Below are 15,258 nucleotides of genomic sequence, written 5' to 3'. Positions count from 1 at the left end.
ATGTTTGGTAAGGTGGACAGTCAGAAAAAAACCATTTTTTAATTGGGTTATTTGTCTTGTAAAGGTATTGTAGTTTCCTATATATTTTAGAAATGAGTCTCTTTTCTGATGTGTCATTGCAAAATATATATTTTTTTCATTCTGCGGGTTCCCTTTTTACTCTTTTGGTGAAGTGTTTTTGATGCACATAAGATTTTAATATATCCCAATCATCTATTTTGTCTACTTTTGTTTGTGTAATTTCCAAAATGTTTGGTAGTCTGTGCATGCCCTGAATCAGAGCTCTTATTTTTCCATTGATGACCTTCATAATTTTGGGATTTACATTTAGGTCTTTAATCCATGCTGAATTCATTTTTGTATAGGGCATGAGGTGAAGGTCTTGTTTCAATCTTTTGCATATCACTTTCCAGTTCGGCCAGCATCATCTGTTAAAGAGACTATCTCCTCCCCATGCAATATACCTAGGCACTTTGTTAAAAATAAGTTGGATGTATGTGGATGGGTTAATTTCTGGATTCTTGATTCTGTTCTATTCATCAATGTATCTTTCATTGTACCAGTACCAAGCTGTTTTGACCACTGTAGCCATGTAATAAATTTTGAAATCAGGGAGTGAGAGGCTTCCAACTTTATTCTTCTTCTTAAGCAGTGCTTTGCTTATCCTGGGTCTCTTTTCTTTCCGTAGAAAGTTTGTAATAGTTTTTTCCATCTCTTTGAAGAATGTCATTGGAATCTGTATTGGGATTGCATTATATGTGTAAATTGCTTTGGGCACTATTGACATTTTCACGATGTCAAGTCTTTCTATCCAAGAACATGGTATGTTCTTCCACTTTTGTCTCTTTTGGTGTCTTGTAGTGGTATTTTGTAATTTTCTTAGTATAGGTTCTTTGTTTCACTGGTTACATTTATTCCTAAATAATTTCATCCTTTGGGATTCTATTGTAAATGATATTCCTTTCCTAATGTCCTTTTCAGCACTGTCATAGTTACTATAGAGGAATCTAACTGATTATTGTATGTTGATTTTACACCCTGCCACTTTGCTGAATTTTTCAATGATGTCTAGTAGCTTTTTTTACTGAGTCTTTGGGATTTTCTATGTATAGGATCATATCATCTGCAACTAGAAAGAGTTTTACTTCCTCTTTTCCAATTTGGATGCCGTAAAGCTCTGGCTAAAACTTTCAGCACGATATTGAATAGGAGTGGTGACAGGGCATCCTTGTCTTGTTCCTGTTCACAGATGGAAGGCTTTCAGTTCTCTCCATTGAGAGTAATGTAGGCTGTTGGTTTTGTATATATGCTTTTGATTATGTTGAGGAATGCTACTTCATTTCCTACTTTGTTGAGTGTTTTTATCAGGAATGGATGCAGGATTTTTTCAATGCCCTTTCTGCATCAATCAATGTGATCATGTGGTTCTTTTCCTTTTTCTTATTTATATGATGGATTACATTGATTTTTTTTTTCTAATGTTGAAGCATCCTTGCATCCTTGTTATGAAACCTACTTGGTTATGATGTATTATTTTTTTTTGATGTGCTGATGGATTCTGTTGGCTTGTTGAGAAATTTTGCATCTATGTTCATGAGGGATAGTGATCTATAATTTTCTTTCTTAGTGATGTCCTTCCTTTGTTTTGGTATGAAGGTTATGCTTGCTTCATAAAATGTATTAGGAAGTTTTCCATCCTCTTCTATGTTCTGGGATAATCTGAGTAGAATTGGTGACAGCTCCTCCTGAATATTTTTATTGTATCTCTTCCTGTCCCAGAATTCCAATCACCCTTCTTTATTGTGTTTCCCACATAAATCTTACACTTTCTTTATTTTTATCCTTCTTTTATCTGATTGTTTTTCTTTTTTCTTTTAGTTTTCCCCTGAATTCTTCTAAAGTTTTTTTTCTGTGTTCTCACTTTAATATGCAGCTTTCTCAATCTTTCTCTTAATCCATTAAGTATTTATAAGACCTTTTATTTCTCAGAAATATTTCCTGACCCTGCATCTTGCTTGCTTTTTAAGGCACTTTGTCTTGTTTCTCCATATATATTAAAATCTTGAGTTGCCTCAGAGACCTTATGGTGTTATTTTGTTTCTCTGTTTTTGCATTTAATTGATGCTTTTTTTTGTGTGTGTGGTATTAAGTACTCACCAGCTTCTTCCAGGTGAGAGTAATTAAAGTATGGAAGTGTGTGAACGGTTCTCCATTTCACCATTCTTTCAACTCAGTTTATAAGGGGGTTGGCTGCTGTTGGCTGCTATCTATCATTCATAACATGGTACAGGTGCTGATATTGGCTTTTGTTCATGGTTGTGGGGGGCTTGTATGGATGGACACAGTAGTTGCCTATTTTTTAGTGGGACAAGAAGAGGAAACACATACACAGACAAGAAAGAAAACAAAGAAATAACAAAAAATGAAACAAAAGAGAAAAAGAAAATATTAAAAGGGAAAACAGACAGTAGTAAGAAAAAAAATCATAATTAAAAATGGGAAAAAGAAATGAAAACAAAATCATGGAAGATAAAAATAAGAAAGAAAATAATATTAATGAGAAAGCACTAAACACAGCTATGGAGAAGGAAGAATAAAAGATAAAAAGACTAGAGAATGGTAAAGAAAACTCAAGAGAATAAAAGGTAAGAAGAAAAAAGTGGGAAAAGGAGAACAGAAGAAAAGAAGAAAAAAGTTTAGTGGAAATGGGTTAGAAAAGCAGGGAGGGAAAAGCAAAGAAGGAGAAGGAAGAAAAAACAAACAAAAACAATGAAAAAGAAAATGAGCACAGGGGCCAGAACCAGAGAGGAAAAAAACTGGGGTGTTTCTGCTAGCCAATGAGCTCAGGATGTGGGAAGAGGGAGGGATGAGAGTATAGCACTCCAGGCCCTAAACGGAATTTCTTTAGGGCGAGATATTGTCTATGGTTAGGGCACCCTAACTGGAAGCAGTTTGTGGAGACTAATTGTAACTGAGGTTAAGGTCATTCAGGTCAGGAGGACAGATGGTTATTAGAGTTTTTGCTGCTGTAGGTGTGGCAGGAATTGAGCCTGTGTGTTCTGTAGTTCTGAAGTAGCAAAGCTTATTGACAACCAGCTCCCAACTCCTATCATCAAGTTGGTGGCCCTGACCTCTAGTGGAATAGAAGCCATGCATGAGCTAGAAGAGGATGGTGGCTGTTCATACCTCTGGTCACCAGAGGAGTGTGGGAAACAGGAAGAATCCTACTTTTCTTGATGTCAGTCACTAGTATACATCTGTGCCATCAGGCTACCCTTTGTTTCCAAAGCTGCACAAAAAAGTTCAAGATGATTGTGCCTAGTCAGGTCAGTCATACTTTCACCTGTCTTTCTTCTTTATTGTTCCCCACTGTTTAACTTCTAATAATTATCCAGTCCTCTTTTCTGCCCTTTCCTTTGAAGCTCAGAGTTCCATGATTATCATCTGTGACTGTTTGATTTGGTTTCCTGTATATTTGTTGTAGAAGGTCTGTATAGTGTGTCTACCTAGTTTGCTATCTTGCTGTTCATCTGTTATTTGAATAGATCTTTTTATGGTATAGGTTTTTATATTATTTTACTTTACCTTAACCCATGTTGTGTTTGAAATGTCTCTTATAAAGAGTATGTAGTCATTTTTTTCCACCTACTCTGACACTCTTATTTGATATGTTTAGGGTATTTACTTTCCAAGTAACTATTTATATGCTATAGCTTTAATGTGTGTGTATGTGTATTTCTAATCATGTATTGTGTATTTCAGTCCTCTGTCATTGTCTTCTTATCTTCTTCTAGATTATTTGAATATTTTTAGGATTTCATCTTGATTTATTTATACAGTCTAAATATTGTATTTCTTATTGTTTGTTTCTGTTTTGCTTTGTTGTTACATTTGCTGTAAGTATTGTAACCAGTATATATACATATTACTTATTATTTTTGAAGTCTTGGTGTGGTGCTGTAGGATAAGCACTGGACTGCTAACCACATGGTCTGCAGTTCAAACCCACCAGCTGATCCTTCAAAACCCTATACAAGGTCACTATGAGTTGGAACTGACTTGATGGCACTTAACAACAACAGCAATTTATGAACTATTAGCCCATTCTAGTGAAGTATTGAAGCCTTATTGTCATTTAGGTGGCTTTTCTCTTCTCACTTTAAAAATGTATTTTCTGAAGTATTTCCTTACAATTATTATAATTTTTGTTTCAAAGACCCAACATGATTTTTAAAACTTTTGAGGGCAAATAGCGTATTTATTCTTATGTTTAAGTATTCTATTTTCTTCTTATATTCCAAATATTCTTATTATATGATTTATGATATAACTTCTTTTCATTTGGAGAGGTCTTCCTAAGCTATTATTTAAAAGAATGTGTGATAATGGCATCTTTTCCTATTTTCCCTGTGTCTGAGAAATGTTTTATTACTTCATTTTGCCAAAAATAGAATGCATGTGTGACTGCTTCACTTTCAGGGTATGAAAAATACGGTTTCTTGTTCCTATTGCATCATGATTTCCAATATTGACTGCCATTAAAATTGGTGTCTTCTAGGTCATGCATTAGTCTCTGTTTCCTTTAGTGTTTTCATTGTTTTTAGCTTAAGTATGATGTCTCGTATTGTAGAGTACTTTAGGTTCATTCTACTTGCAGTTTGTTTAGTAATTTTGTGACATTTGAAACCATTATTTCTTTGAATACTTTTCCAACCCTGTATTTGTTTACTCTTCTTTTGAGATTCTTATGATATGTGCATTTGATCATTTATTTCTTTTACATAGTCACCTGAGTATATGTATTTTTTTGGTAGCCTGTTTTTTTTCTCTGTTATTTGGATTAAGTAAGTTCTTGACCTGGTCTCAAGCTTATTGAGCCAATCTCTGATCTACTAGTGAAACTATTTGACATTTTTTTTCCTTTATCACATTTTTATTTATTCTATTTCTTCTGAATTCTGAGGGGTTTTTCTTGTTGTTACTTATTATATATTTCTTTGCTGAAATAATTTATTCTTTCATTTATTTAAAAAAGTCTTGTGATTGCTTTCTGAAGCCATATTGCTATGACTGCAAACAATCTTTTCCATGTAGTCGCATCATGAGACTCATCTTAATATTGGACTTCATTAATGTCTTTTCTCATTCTAGGTGGGCTTTTCTGGGTTTCTGGTATTCTAAGTGATTTTTAATTGTATATTAGATATATATTAGAAAAATCTTGGCCTTATTAAATCTGTTGTAGAAGTCAGCACCACATTTTGCATATAGGCTTTCTGTGTGTTACAGTTCCAATGAAAATTTTGCTTTCTTAGGGTTTCAATGTTATTCTGATTTGCTTTATTTCTTCTGCCTCTATTGGAGCTCTTTATGGTCTTGTCGGTGTATAATCTAGAAGCAGAGTGTTTCCTGGGTCTCCTGATGTTGCAAGTTAAGTGTAAGAAATAAATGTAGTACCCTGGCTTATCTCTATTTCTACTGGTGTCTCTGGGTGAGGGAACATTTTTATGCCCATAGTTTTGCTGTTTGGAGGATGGCAACATTGAGAAATATCTTGTTAGGATTATTTCTCCTCCAATGCCAGAAAATGGAGTACCATCGTCTATGGGCTGAATGATAGGGATCTTTTTTGTCTTCCTCCTTTGGGTGAAGGGTCAGTAACTACTGAGTCTGCTGACACCAGTACATGTGGAAGTAACTGCTCCTGTCATTTAGTATAAAACAGGAAATGGATCTCTCTACTTAGCTCACCCTGCTCATGTGAACACATCAAGCATGCTCTCGCCTCTGTGTGTTGTGTGTGAAATAGATCAGTCAGCATGAAGTTTTCTTACTTTAATACTAGAGAAAGCTCTTACCTACTGCTGTCTTTGGGTAGGTTTTGAGACTAAATATAGTTATAAAATAAGGGAAATGGTCTCAGATGGAGGTGTATATCTGGGAGTTAATAAAACTATGACACATTCAAAAGATATAATGTTTTGGTACTGAAGTTTTTGTAGCAAAGGATTATTAAAGGATCCAAGACTTTTTATAGATGGTGCTATGGGTTAATGCACTAGACTGCAAAGTTGGTTTGCAACAAAGTTGGTGGTTCAAGCTAACCAGCTGCTTCTTGGAAACTGTAGCAGGATCACTATGAGTCAGAACTGATTCAATGGCACTTAATAACAACAACAACAAGCTAATGAAAAGGGATTAGAGAATTAATTGAAGATGGAGTCTTCATGTGGCGCTGTAGGATAATCACTTGACTGCAAGGCTGGTTTGAACCGTAAGATTGATGGTTCAAATTCACCAGCCACTCCTTGGAAACCGTACAGGATTACTATGGGTCAGAACTGACTCAACAGGTTCTCTCCCAACATTGTTGTTGTTGGTAAAGGCCAGCAAGTCAGTTCCTATCTATAGCGACCTTATATAGAGTTTCCAATGAGTTCTGGTGAGCTTGAACTGCCAACCTTGTGGTTCAAAACAACCTTGTGGTCCAGTGCTTTGTCCCACTGCACCATACCAGGGTGAGAAAAAAATCAATAAGGAAAAGAATCTGACTTAAGGATGATTAATATGATTATATATTTAAGAGAAATCAAAATGAGGAGATGTCAGTTAAATTACATTGGAGTAACTTAGAAAAATAAGCAAATTATTTACAGTTACCATTAAATGAATATTATCAATTACATCATCACCAGGTCTATATATTCAGAACTGTCACTGAGAAAGAAAGCATGATCATAAAGCTGTGAAAAATTTAGAGCTATAGCAAGAATTATTTGGAGGCAGGTGAAAGTCATAGGTATTCATAAGCAGAAGGTGATTAACAGGAATTTGAGATAAAAGACAAAGAAATGGAAGAAACTGAAAGTAATGTTTTGATGATGGCTAAGTCCAAATGTCTGTTGGCATATGGAAATTTAAAATTGAAGACATTATATACGAAGCATTTGTGACTGTTTCCTCATTCTATTTTTCAGACTAATTGTTTTTATCAAGGACATGCTGCAGAAATTCCAAACTCAGTTGTGACACTTAGTGCCTGTTCTGGCCTCAGGTAATGATGTATTCTAGTGATGGACCTGTTTGAAGATGCTGCATGACCCTTCCATTTTGAAAAATTTTAAAGACTAATAGTGTGAAGACAAAGTAAATGCATACTTTGATTATATTTTCTTCTCATATGCTTTTTTTTTTTTCCTTCCTTCTCTTTCTGTTATTGGTTATTTTCTTTTCTTTGTGTCTGTTTCATGCTTTCATTTATAAAATTTACACAAAGTTCTTTGTACTATTAAGAACCTCTATATTTATTTTTTTCTTTATTCATTTATTTTTGTCTAGCTTGGTGAAAATACATACAGCAAAAGATAATCCATTTCAACTATTTCTGCATGCAAAATTCACTGATATTGAATAAATTCAAGTTGAAAACCATTTTTCTCTATCCTTTTCAAAATTATTTCACTGTCATCAACTTAAACTAACTGCTTCTTATGTTTCTCATCTAATCTTTTAAATTTCTGCAGTCATTTTGCTGTTACATAGACAATTTTCTAAAAGTCCACAATACTCAAGGCAGATATTCTTTACTAATTAAGGTAAGATAGTGCATGGTTCAAAGAGGACTTTACGGGATAATTTTATTTAAAATTTAAAGATTATATGAAGCCATGGTTTTGGGAGTTCATTCAGCCTCAATGGCTCTGGAAAAAGAAATATTTTGCTTATATAAGAAAATGATATTTGTGTAACTTCTAAGGATCATCCATAGGATTAACTTTCAAACCATATTTTGTATTACTTAAATTATGGTATCATGTACTTGTGTGATTATAGTATAGTTAAGAAATGTGACTCTTCTATAAAAGACTATTATTAAACTAAAACTATTATTAAATGCCATAAAAGAAGAAAGTATAAAATATTGGTTTGCAAGTTAACATATTATTGGAAGATTCATAGAAAGTACATCTCAAATATCACTATTCCATTTATAGAAGGTATGTCTACTTAATATTTATGTAATTTTCTTGATGAGAAATTTATATTGATTGCTTTTATTTTCTTTTTAAATTTAATCTTCAGAGGATTACTTCAGCTGGAGAATGTCAGTTATGGAATTGAACCCCTGCAATCTGCTGGCACATATGAGCATATGATTTATCAAATAGGAAATGATAAAATAGATTTTTCTCCCTTACAAAGAACTTATCCTGTGAAACAATTTGACGATCAATTCTACAGAATTCTTGTGAAATCAAAAGTGCGTAACTCTTTTAATGATATACTTATTTATATCATTTTTTATAGTTATCCACATTGAAAATTTGAAATTTCATAAATTTGTAAAAGAAACTTAAACTAAATTGAGGATATTAAGATCTTCTATTATAGTACTACTTTTAAAACTATTTTTCATGTTTATTATATTAGAAAACACATGATTTAAGAATTGTAAATATTATGGTAGAATATTTCTACAATTTCAGTGATCTTATATGTATATATTTAAGGAACTCTGGTAGCATAGTGGTTATGAGTCAGGCTGCTAATCTCAAGGTCAGCAGTTCAAAACTACTGGTGAGAAGGTGTAACAAAGATGAGGCTCAGAAATATTAACAGCCTCAAAATCGCTATACAGGGTTGCTATGAGTTGGAACTGACTCCATGGCACACCAGCACCAACCACCACCATATGTATATATGTGGTTGCATTGTCACTAAACTTATATTTTTTTATAATATGGTCCTAAATTTGATGGAGTTCCAGTTGTGGCACTGTAGGATCAGCACAGGATGACAAGACCAGTTTGAACTGCAATGTTGGTAGTTCAGATCCACCAGCCACACCTTGGAAACCCTATACAAATAAAAACAACAAGTTCTTCAAGAATATCATTCACATTTGTAATTATCATTAAATTGTGCTATATTGTTGTTGTTAAGTGCCGTTGAGTCATTTTCAACTCATAGTGACTCTGGATAGGTTTCCAAGGAGCAACTGGTGAGTTTCAACTCACATACTAGCAAAAAGAAAAGCAGACTGTTTCTAAATGTTTAGACACTGAAAACCTTATGAATAGTAGTACAACACTGTCAGAACTGACTCAATGGCACTTAACAGAAACAACATATAATATTGGGCACCACTACTTTGTCAGTTTGACATATTGTGGTGGCTTACATATTGCTGTAATGCTGAAAGCTATGCCACTGGCATTTTAAATACCAGTGGATTCACCCATGGTGGACAGATTTCAATGGAACTTCCAGACCAAGTTAGACTAGGAAGGAGAAGCTGACTGCTTCTGAATATTTAGTCACTGAAAACCCATACACAGCAGTGAAACATTGTCACATATAGTGTCAGAAAATGAAAACTTTATGAACAGCTTAAGAATAATGTCAGATATAGTTCTCAAAGATGAACCTCTCATGTTGGAAGGCACTAAAGTGAATCGAAGAAATGAGGAAGTATAAGAGATCAACAGAAAATTTCTAAGGGCAGCTTGAGAAGGCAAATTCAAGTATTATAATGAAATGCGCAAAGGCTTAGATTTAGAAAACTAAAAAGAAAGTACACAGCATTTCTCAGGCTGAATGAAATAAGAAAAACATTAATTTTTGAGGTTCATAATGAAGGATTCTATGTGCAAAATGGAGTCCTGGTGTGGTGCTGGGGGTTAATGTGCTAGACTGCAAACTGGGTTTGAACCTCAAGGTTGGCTCCTAGGAAACCCTATACAGGGTCGCTATGGGTCAGAACCAACTTGATGGCACTTAAAACAACAGTGACATGTGGAAAATATTGAGAGATGTAGAAAGCATCAAAAGAAGAGAGAAGGGATGCAAAGATAGTATACCAAGAAAAATGATCAATTTTCAATCATTTTAAGAGCTGTCATGTGATCAACAACAGTTGGTACTGAGGAAAATGTACAAGCTGCACTGAAGGCATTGATTAAAAATAATGCTCCAATAATTGATGGAATAAAATCGAAATCTTTCAACAAACTGATGCAGCTCTGGAGACACTCACTCATATATGCCAAGAAATTTGGAAAACTGGCCAACAGATTGGATGAAATCCATATTTGTGTCCATTCCAAAGAGAGTGGCCCAATGGAAAGCAGAAATCACCAAACAATATCACTAATATCACATGCAAATAAAATTTTACTTAAGATAATTAAAAAATGGTTGCAACAGTATATCGACAGTAAGGTCCTAAAAACTCAAGGTGGGTTCAGAAAAGGATAGACATGGAACTAGGGATATCATTGCTGACATCAGATGGATCTTGGATTAAAGCAGAGAATACCAGAATTATGTTTACTTTTGCTTTATTGACTATGCAATAACTTTTCACTATGCACAAAATAGGTGTTCCAGAACAATTGATTGTGCTCATGAAGAACTTGCACATACATAGACCAATAGACAGTTCTTAGAATAGAACAAAGGGATACTTAATGGTTTAAAATCAGGAAAGTTGTGTGCCAGAATTGTATCGTTTCACCATATTTATTCAGTATTTATGCTGAGAAAATAATCTAAGAATTGGATTATATAAAGAACCTGGCATCAGGATTGGAGGAAGACTAATTCACAATATATCATGTGTGGATGATATGATCTTGCTTGACGAAAATGAAGATGACTCAATGTAAAGAAAACAAAAGTCTTCACAATTTACCAGTAAATAACTTTGTGATAAAAGTTATTTTATCACAGAAGATTAAAATTGTAAAGGACTTCATTTTGCTTGGATCCATAATCAACACTTATGGAAACAGCAGTCAAGAAGTTAAATGATCTCAGCAGAGGTACAGAAAAACAGAGAAAGTGCTTTTCTGGAGCAGCTCCAGAGCTTTGGATATAATATAAGGTGCATAGCATCAGTTCCCTGCACCCACCAGTGGGGAAATCTGATTGTGGAGGGGAAGCACAGCAATTTCTGAGTTGATCGGGATTCTGCCTGTAGGCCCCTTGGCCTGGGCTGAGATCAGAGGGCAGGGTCACAGCCAGGCTGATACAGAGATACAGCACTAAAAACCACAGATAGGCATCTGGAAAAAGAGATGTGATGGATTTTACACTTTTCTTTGCTTCTCTCCCCTGTCACACCCTCTCTGCCCAACCCAGAAACCTTCAGGTGGGTGGGAGCACACCTCCAAAAAGGTCCAGTGTTGAACCCACAATTTTCCCACTGGACCTTTTTGGAGGAGGTCCCTGGGAGCCCAAGCAGTCCCCAAAACGAATCCTTTCATGGCTATTTATGACATCTGACACTAGGACTCAGGTCTGAAATTGGCCAGGTGGGGACCCTTTATTCCAACCTTACCTAACAAGAAACAGCATATCTGGCCATAAAGCCAAACTATATATGCAGTCATTTTGAGAATTATGCTATGCATATGCAGATACCTACCTGACCTTCAGAGATAAAAATAGTGGACAATCTTTCTTCCATTCATTTATCAATATCTATCTGTGCACCTCAATGGTGGTGACTAGAGGATGGTCTTGAATGAGTGGATAACCCCAACCAAAGCTGACCTGTGCAGCAAAAGCTACTGGACAGTTGGCTACAGTTTTATTTTTGTTTTTGAGTGGTTGTTTTTGTCTCTACTTTTATATTGTTTCTGTTTTTGGTCATTTTGGTCTCACTTTTTTCCTTGGGGTGGAAGCTTTCTCTTCATGTGTTACCCAGGAAGAGATAGCAACTGTGCCCATACAGCCAAGCTACAAGCATACACCATAATATCCAACCATCCAGACAGGAGCCAATACCAGCTGCCTGGCATTATACAGATAGCCAACACTTGCAAAGATAGCCTTAAGCTGAGTAATAAGAGACTTGTAAAGGTAAGCCTATCTCTATATCACATCCACCAGGAGATACCCAGTCAGCTTAACAAAACAGAAATATACATTCATTTAATCATTGAAAATGACCAAGAAAATAAACAACAAAAGATATCAGAAAAGAGTGACTGAGACAAATGAGCTGGAGACAGACATAGACTTTCCATTAGAAGAAGAGCAGGATTTGGATTTGCCTGAGAAAGGAATTCAAAAGAATTATATGGAGACAAATCCAAATGCTCCACAGAGTTATGGAGGAAAATAAGGAAGAAATCAGGAAAATACTACAGGGATAATCAAACAAGATAGATATAGAATTGAAAACAAATTAAAACCTGCAAAAAGAGGTCCAATGATTAATAATAAAATATCAGAAAAGGACAATACACTGAAAAAGCAAGGAGTAGAATTGAGGAGATGGAAGCCAGACCAGGGAGGTGGAAGAAAAATCTCTCAATACTGATAAGATAGAAGAACAAGTAGAAAAAAGGATAAAAAAAATCTGAAGAGAGTCTAAGATTCATGACGGATAATATGAAGAGGAATACTTAAGAATTATTGGCATTCCAAAACAGGGAAAAACACACAAGTCCACAGAGGAGATAGTTGAGGCATTTCTGGTAGAAAATTTCCCTAACATTTTAAAGTATGAGAAGATAAGCATTCAAGAATCTCAATGAACCACAGGAAGGATAGACCCCAAAAGAAAATCACTGAGACATCATAATCAAGCTCTCCAAAATCAAAGACAAGGAGAGAATCCTAAAAGCAGCCAGGGAAAAAAGAAGTGTTACTTACAAAGGCAAGCAAATCAGATTAAGCTCTGACTTCTCAGCAGAAACCATGTAGGCAAGAAGGCAATGGAAAGACATATACAAAACCCTAACAGAAAAAAACTGCCAACCAAGAATCATCTAACTACCAAAACTGTCAATCAAATACAATGGTGATTTTAAAACATTCCAGGATAAACAAAAACTAAGAAACTTTAAAAAAGTCAACCCTGTACTTCACAACATCCTAAAGGGAGTTCATTGGAATGAAAAGAAACAAGAACAGACAACAACCAGAGATTCACAGACATGACAACTACACCTGGAACTCAGTCAACAGATAGCAGAGTTCATAATAGAACAAAACTACAACAACGAATTCAGAGGACCTGTGAATCCAAACAAGGATCAAATTAATAACAATATCAAAGAAGGGGAAAATATAGGAACAGCGATCCAGGAAGTGAGGAGGTCAGGTAGATTGCAGGATATAATAGACTTCTTAAAAGGAGGGAAAAGATAGTTGGCTATAGGGTAACCTCAAAGAAAGTTAATACTTAACAACTTACCATGAAAATGAAGATCCAAGTAGAACAAGGAAACATTAAAATTAAGAAGAAACTGACAAGAAATAGTACAAAAAATATGAACTCAGCACAAGACAGTATGTAGTTAGACCAAAGGAATGAACAGCAGCACAAAATTTAGCATAACGACAGCAATTAATTAATACCTATCATACCTAATGGTAATTACCACCACTCATCTGTCCGTTTGTCATACTGTGGTGGCTTGTGAGTTTCTGTGATTCTGAAAGCTGTGCCACTGGTATTTTAAATACCAGCAGGGTCACACATGGTAGACAGGTTTCAGATGAGCTTCCAGACAAAGACAGAGTAGGAAGAAGGAGTGATGAACTACTTCTGACTATTTAGTCACTGAAAACCTTATGAATAGCAGAGAAACACTGTCAGATATAGTGCCATAAATTGAGCCCCTCATGTTGGAAGGCACTCAAAATGTGACTGGGGAAGAACTGCCTCCTCAACGTAGAGTTGACCATGATGAGGTGAATGGAGTAAAGCCCATGGGAGAAAAGCCCGCGGGACCTTCATTTGCTGATGGGGCACAACTCAAAATGAACAGAAACAGCTGTAAACATCCATTGAAAAATGGAACATGGAATGTACGAAGTATGAATCTGGGAAAATTGTAAGTTGTCAAAAATGATATGGAAAGCATAAAAATGAATATCTTAGGCACTACGGAGCTGAATTGGACTGGTATTGGTCATTTTGAAACTGATGACCACATGGTTTACTATACCGGGAATGACAAATTAAAGAGGAATGTTGTTGTATTCATCATCAAAAAGAACATTTTCAGATCAGTCATGAGGTTACAATGCCGTCTGTGATATGATAATATCCATGTGCCTACAGGGAAGCCCAGTTAATACCACTATTATTCAAATTTATGCACCAACCACTGAAGCAAGGGAGGATGAAATAGAAGAATTCTACCAACTTCTTCAATTTGAAATAGATCAAACATACAATTAAGATGTATTGATGATTACTGATGATTGGAATGCAAAAGTTGGGAGCAAAGAAGAAGGTCAGTAGTTGGAAAATATGGCCTTGGTGACAGAAATGATGATGGAGAACGGTTGAAAGAATTCTGCAAAACCAATGATTTGTTCAGTTCAAATACCTTCTTTAGACAACATAAGAGACCTCACCAGATGGAATACATAGAAATCAAACTGACTACATTGCAGAAAGAAATGGTGGAAAAGCTCCTTATCATATAGTCAAAACAAGGCCAGGGGCAGCCTGTGGAACAGACCATCAATTACTCATATGCAAATTCAAACTGAAGCGGAAGAAAATGAAAACAATTACATGAGAGACAAAATAAGACCTTGAATATATCCCACATGAATTTAGAGATCATCTGAAGAACAGATTTGATACAATAAACATTAAAGAACAAAGACCAGAAGGGTTGTGGGATGACATCAGGAACATCATACATGAAGAAAGCATAAAGTCATCAAGAAGACAAGAAAGAAGGAAAAGGTCAAAATGGATGTCAGAAGACACACGGAAACTTGCTTTCCAGTGTAGAGGTGCTAAAGCAAATGGAAGAAATGAGGAGGTCCAAGAGCTGAACAGAAGATTTCAAAGGTCAGCTCGAGAAGATAAAGCCAAATATTACAACAAAATGTGCAAAGGTCTGGAATCAGAAAAGCAAAAAGGAAGCACATGCTCAGCATTTCTCAAGCTGGGGGAACTGAAGAAAAAATTCAAGTCTCAACTTTCGTTACTGAAAGATTCACTGGGCAAATTATTGAATGATGCAGAAAGCATCATAAGAAGATGGAAGGAATATACAGAGTCACTGTACCAAAAGGAAATGGTTATTGTCCAACCATTTCAAGAGGTAGCATATGCTCAAGAACCAATGATACTGAAGGTGCAGTGAAGGAATCGGCAAAGAACAAGGCACCAGGAATTGATGGAATAGAAATTGAAATCTTTCAAGAAAGTGAGGTGGCACAGGAGGCACTCACTCAACTCTGCCAAGAAATTTGGAAGACAACTCTCTGTCCGACTGA

General features: G+C 35.4%; 1 protein-coding gene across 1 annotated transcript in view; it reads left to right on the top strand.

The window, feature by feature from the left end:
• Positions 1 to 6,959: 6,959 nt before the first annotated feature.
• Positions 6,960 to 15,258, top strand: part of LOC102833226 (disintegrin and metalloproteinase domain-containing protein 18-like) — a gene marked incomplete at its 5' end in the record, with an annotated part of 250,534 nt that continues 242,235 nt past the window's right edge. The window contains 2 exons of the mRNA XM_006859992.1: positions 6,960 to 7,054; positions 8,083 to 8,260. Of these exons, the coding sequence (XP_006860054.1) occupies positions 6,960 to 7,054; positions 8,083 to 8,260 (273 nt within the window). The remainder of the gene's footprint in view (positions 7,055 to 8,082; positions 8,261 to 15,258) is intronic.

The sequence above is a fragment of the Chrysochloris asiatica genome, unplaced genomic scaffold, assembly GCF_000296735.1.
Source record: "Chrysochloris asiatica unplaced genomic scaffold, ChrAsi1.0 scaffold00035, whole genome shotgun sequence".
Lineage (NCBI taxonomy): Eukaryota > Metazoa > Chordata > Mammalia > Afrosoricida > Chrysochloridae > Chrysochloris > Chrysochloris asiatica.
This window is presented reverse-complemented; position numbering and strand designations above follow the sequence as displayed.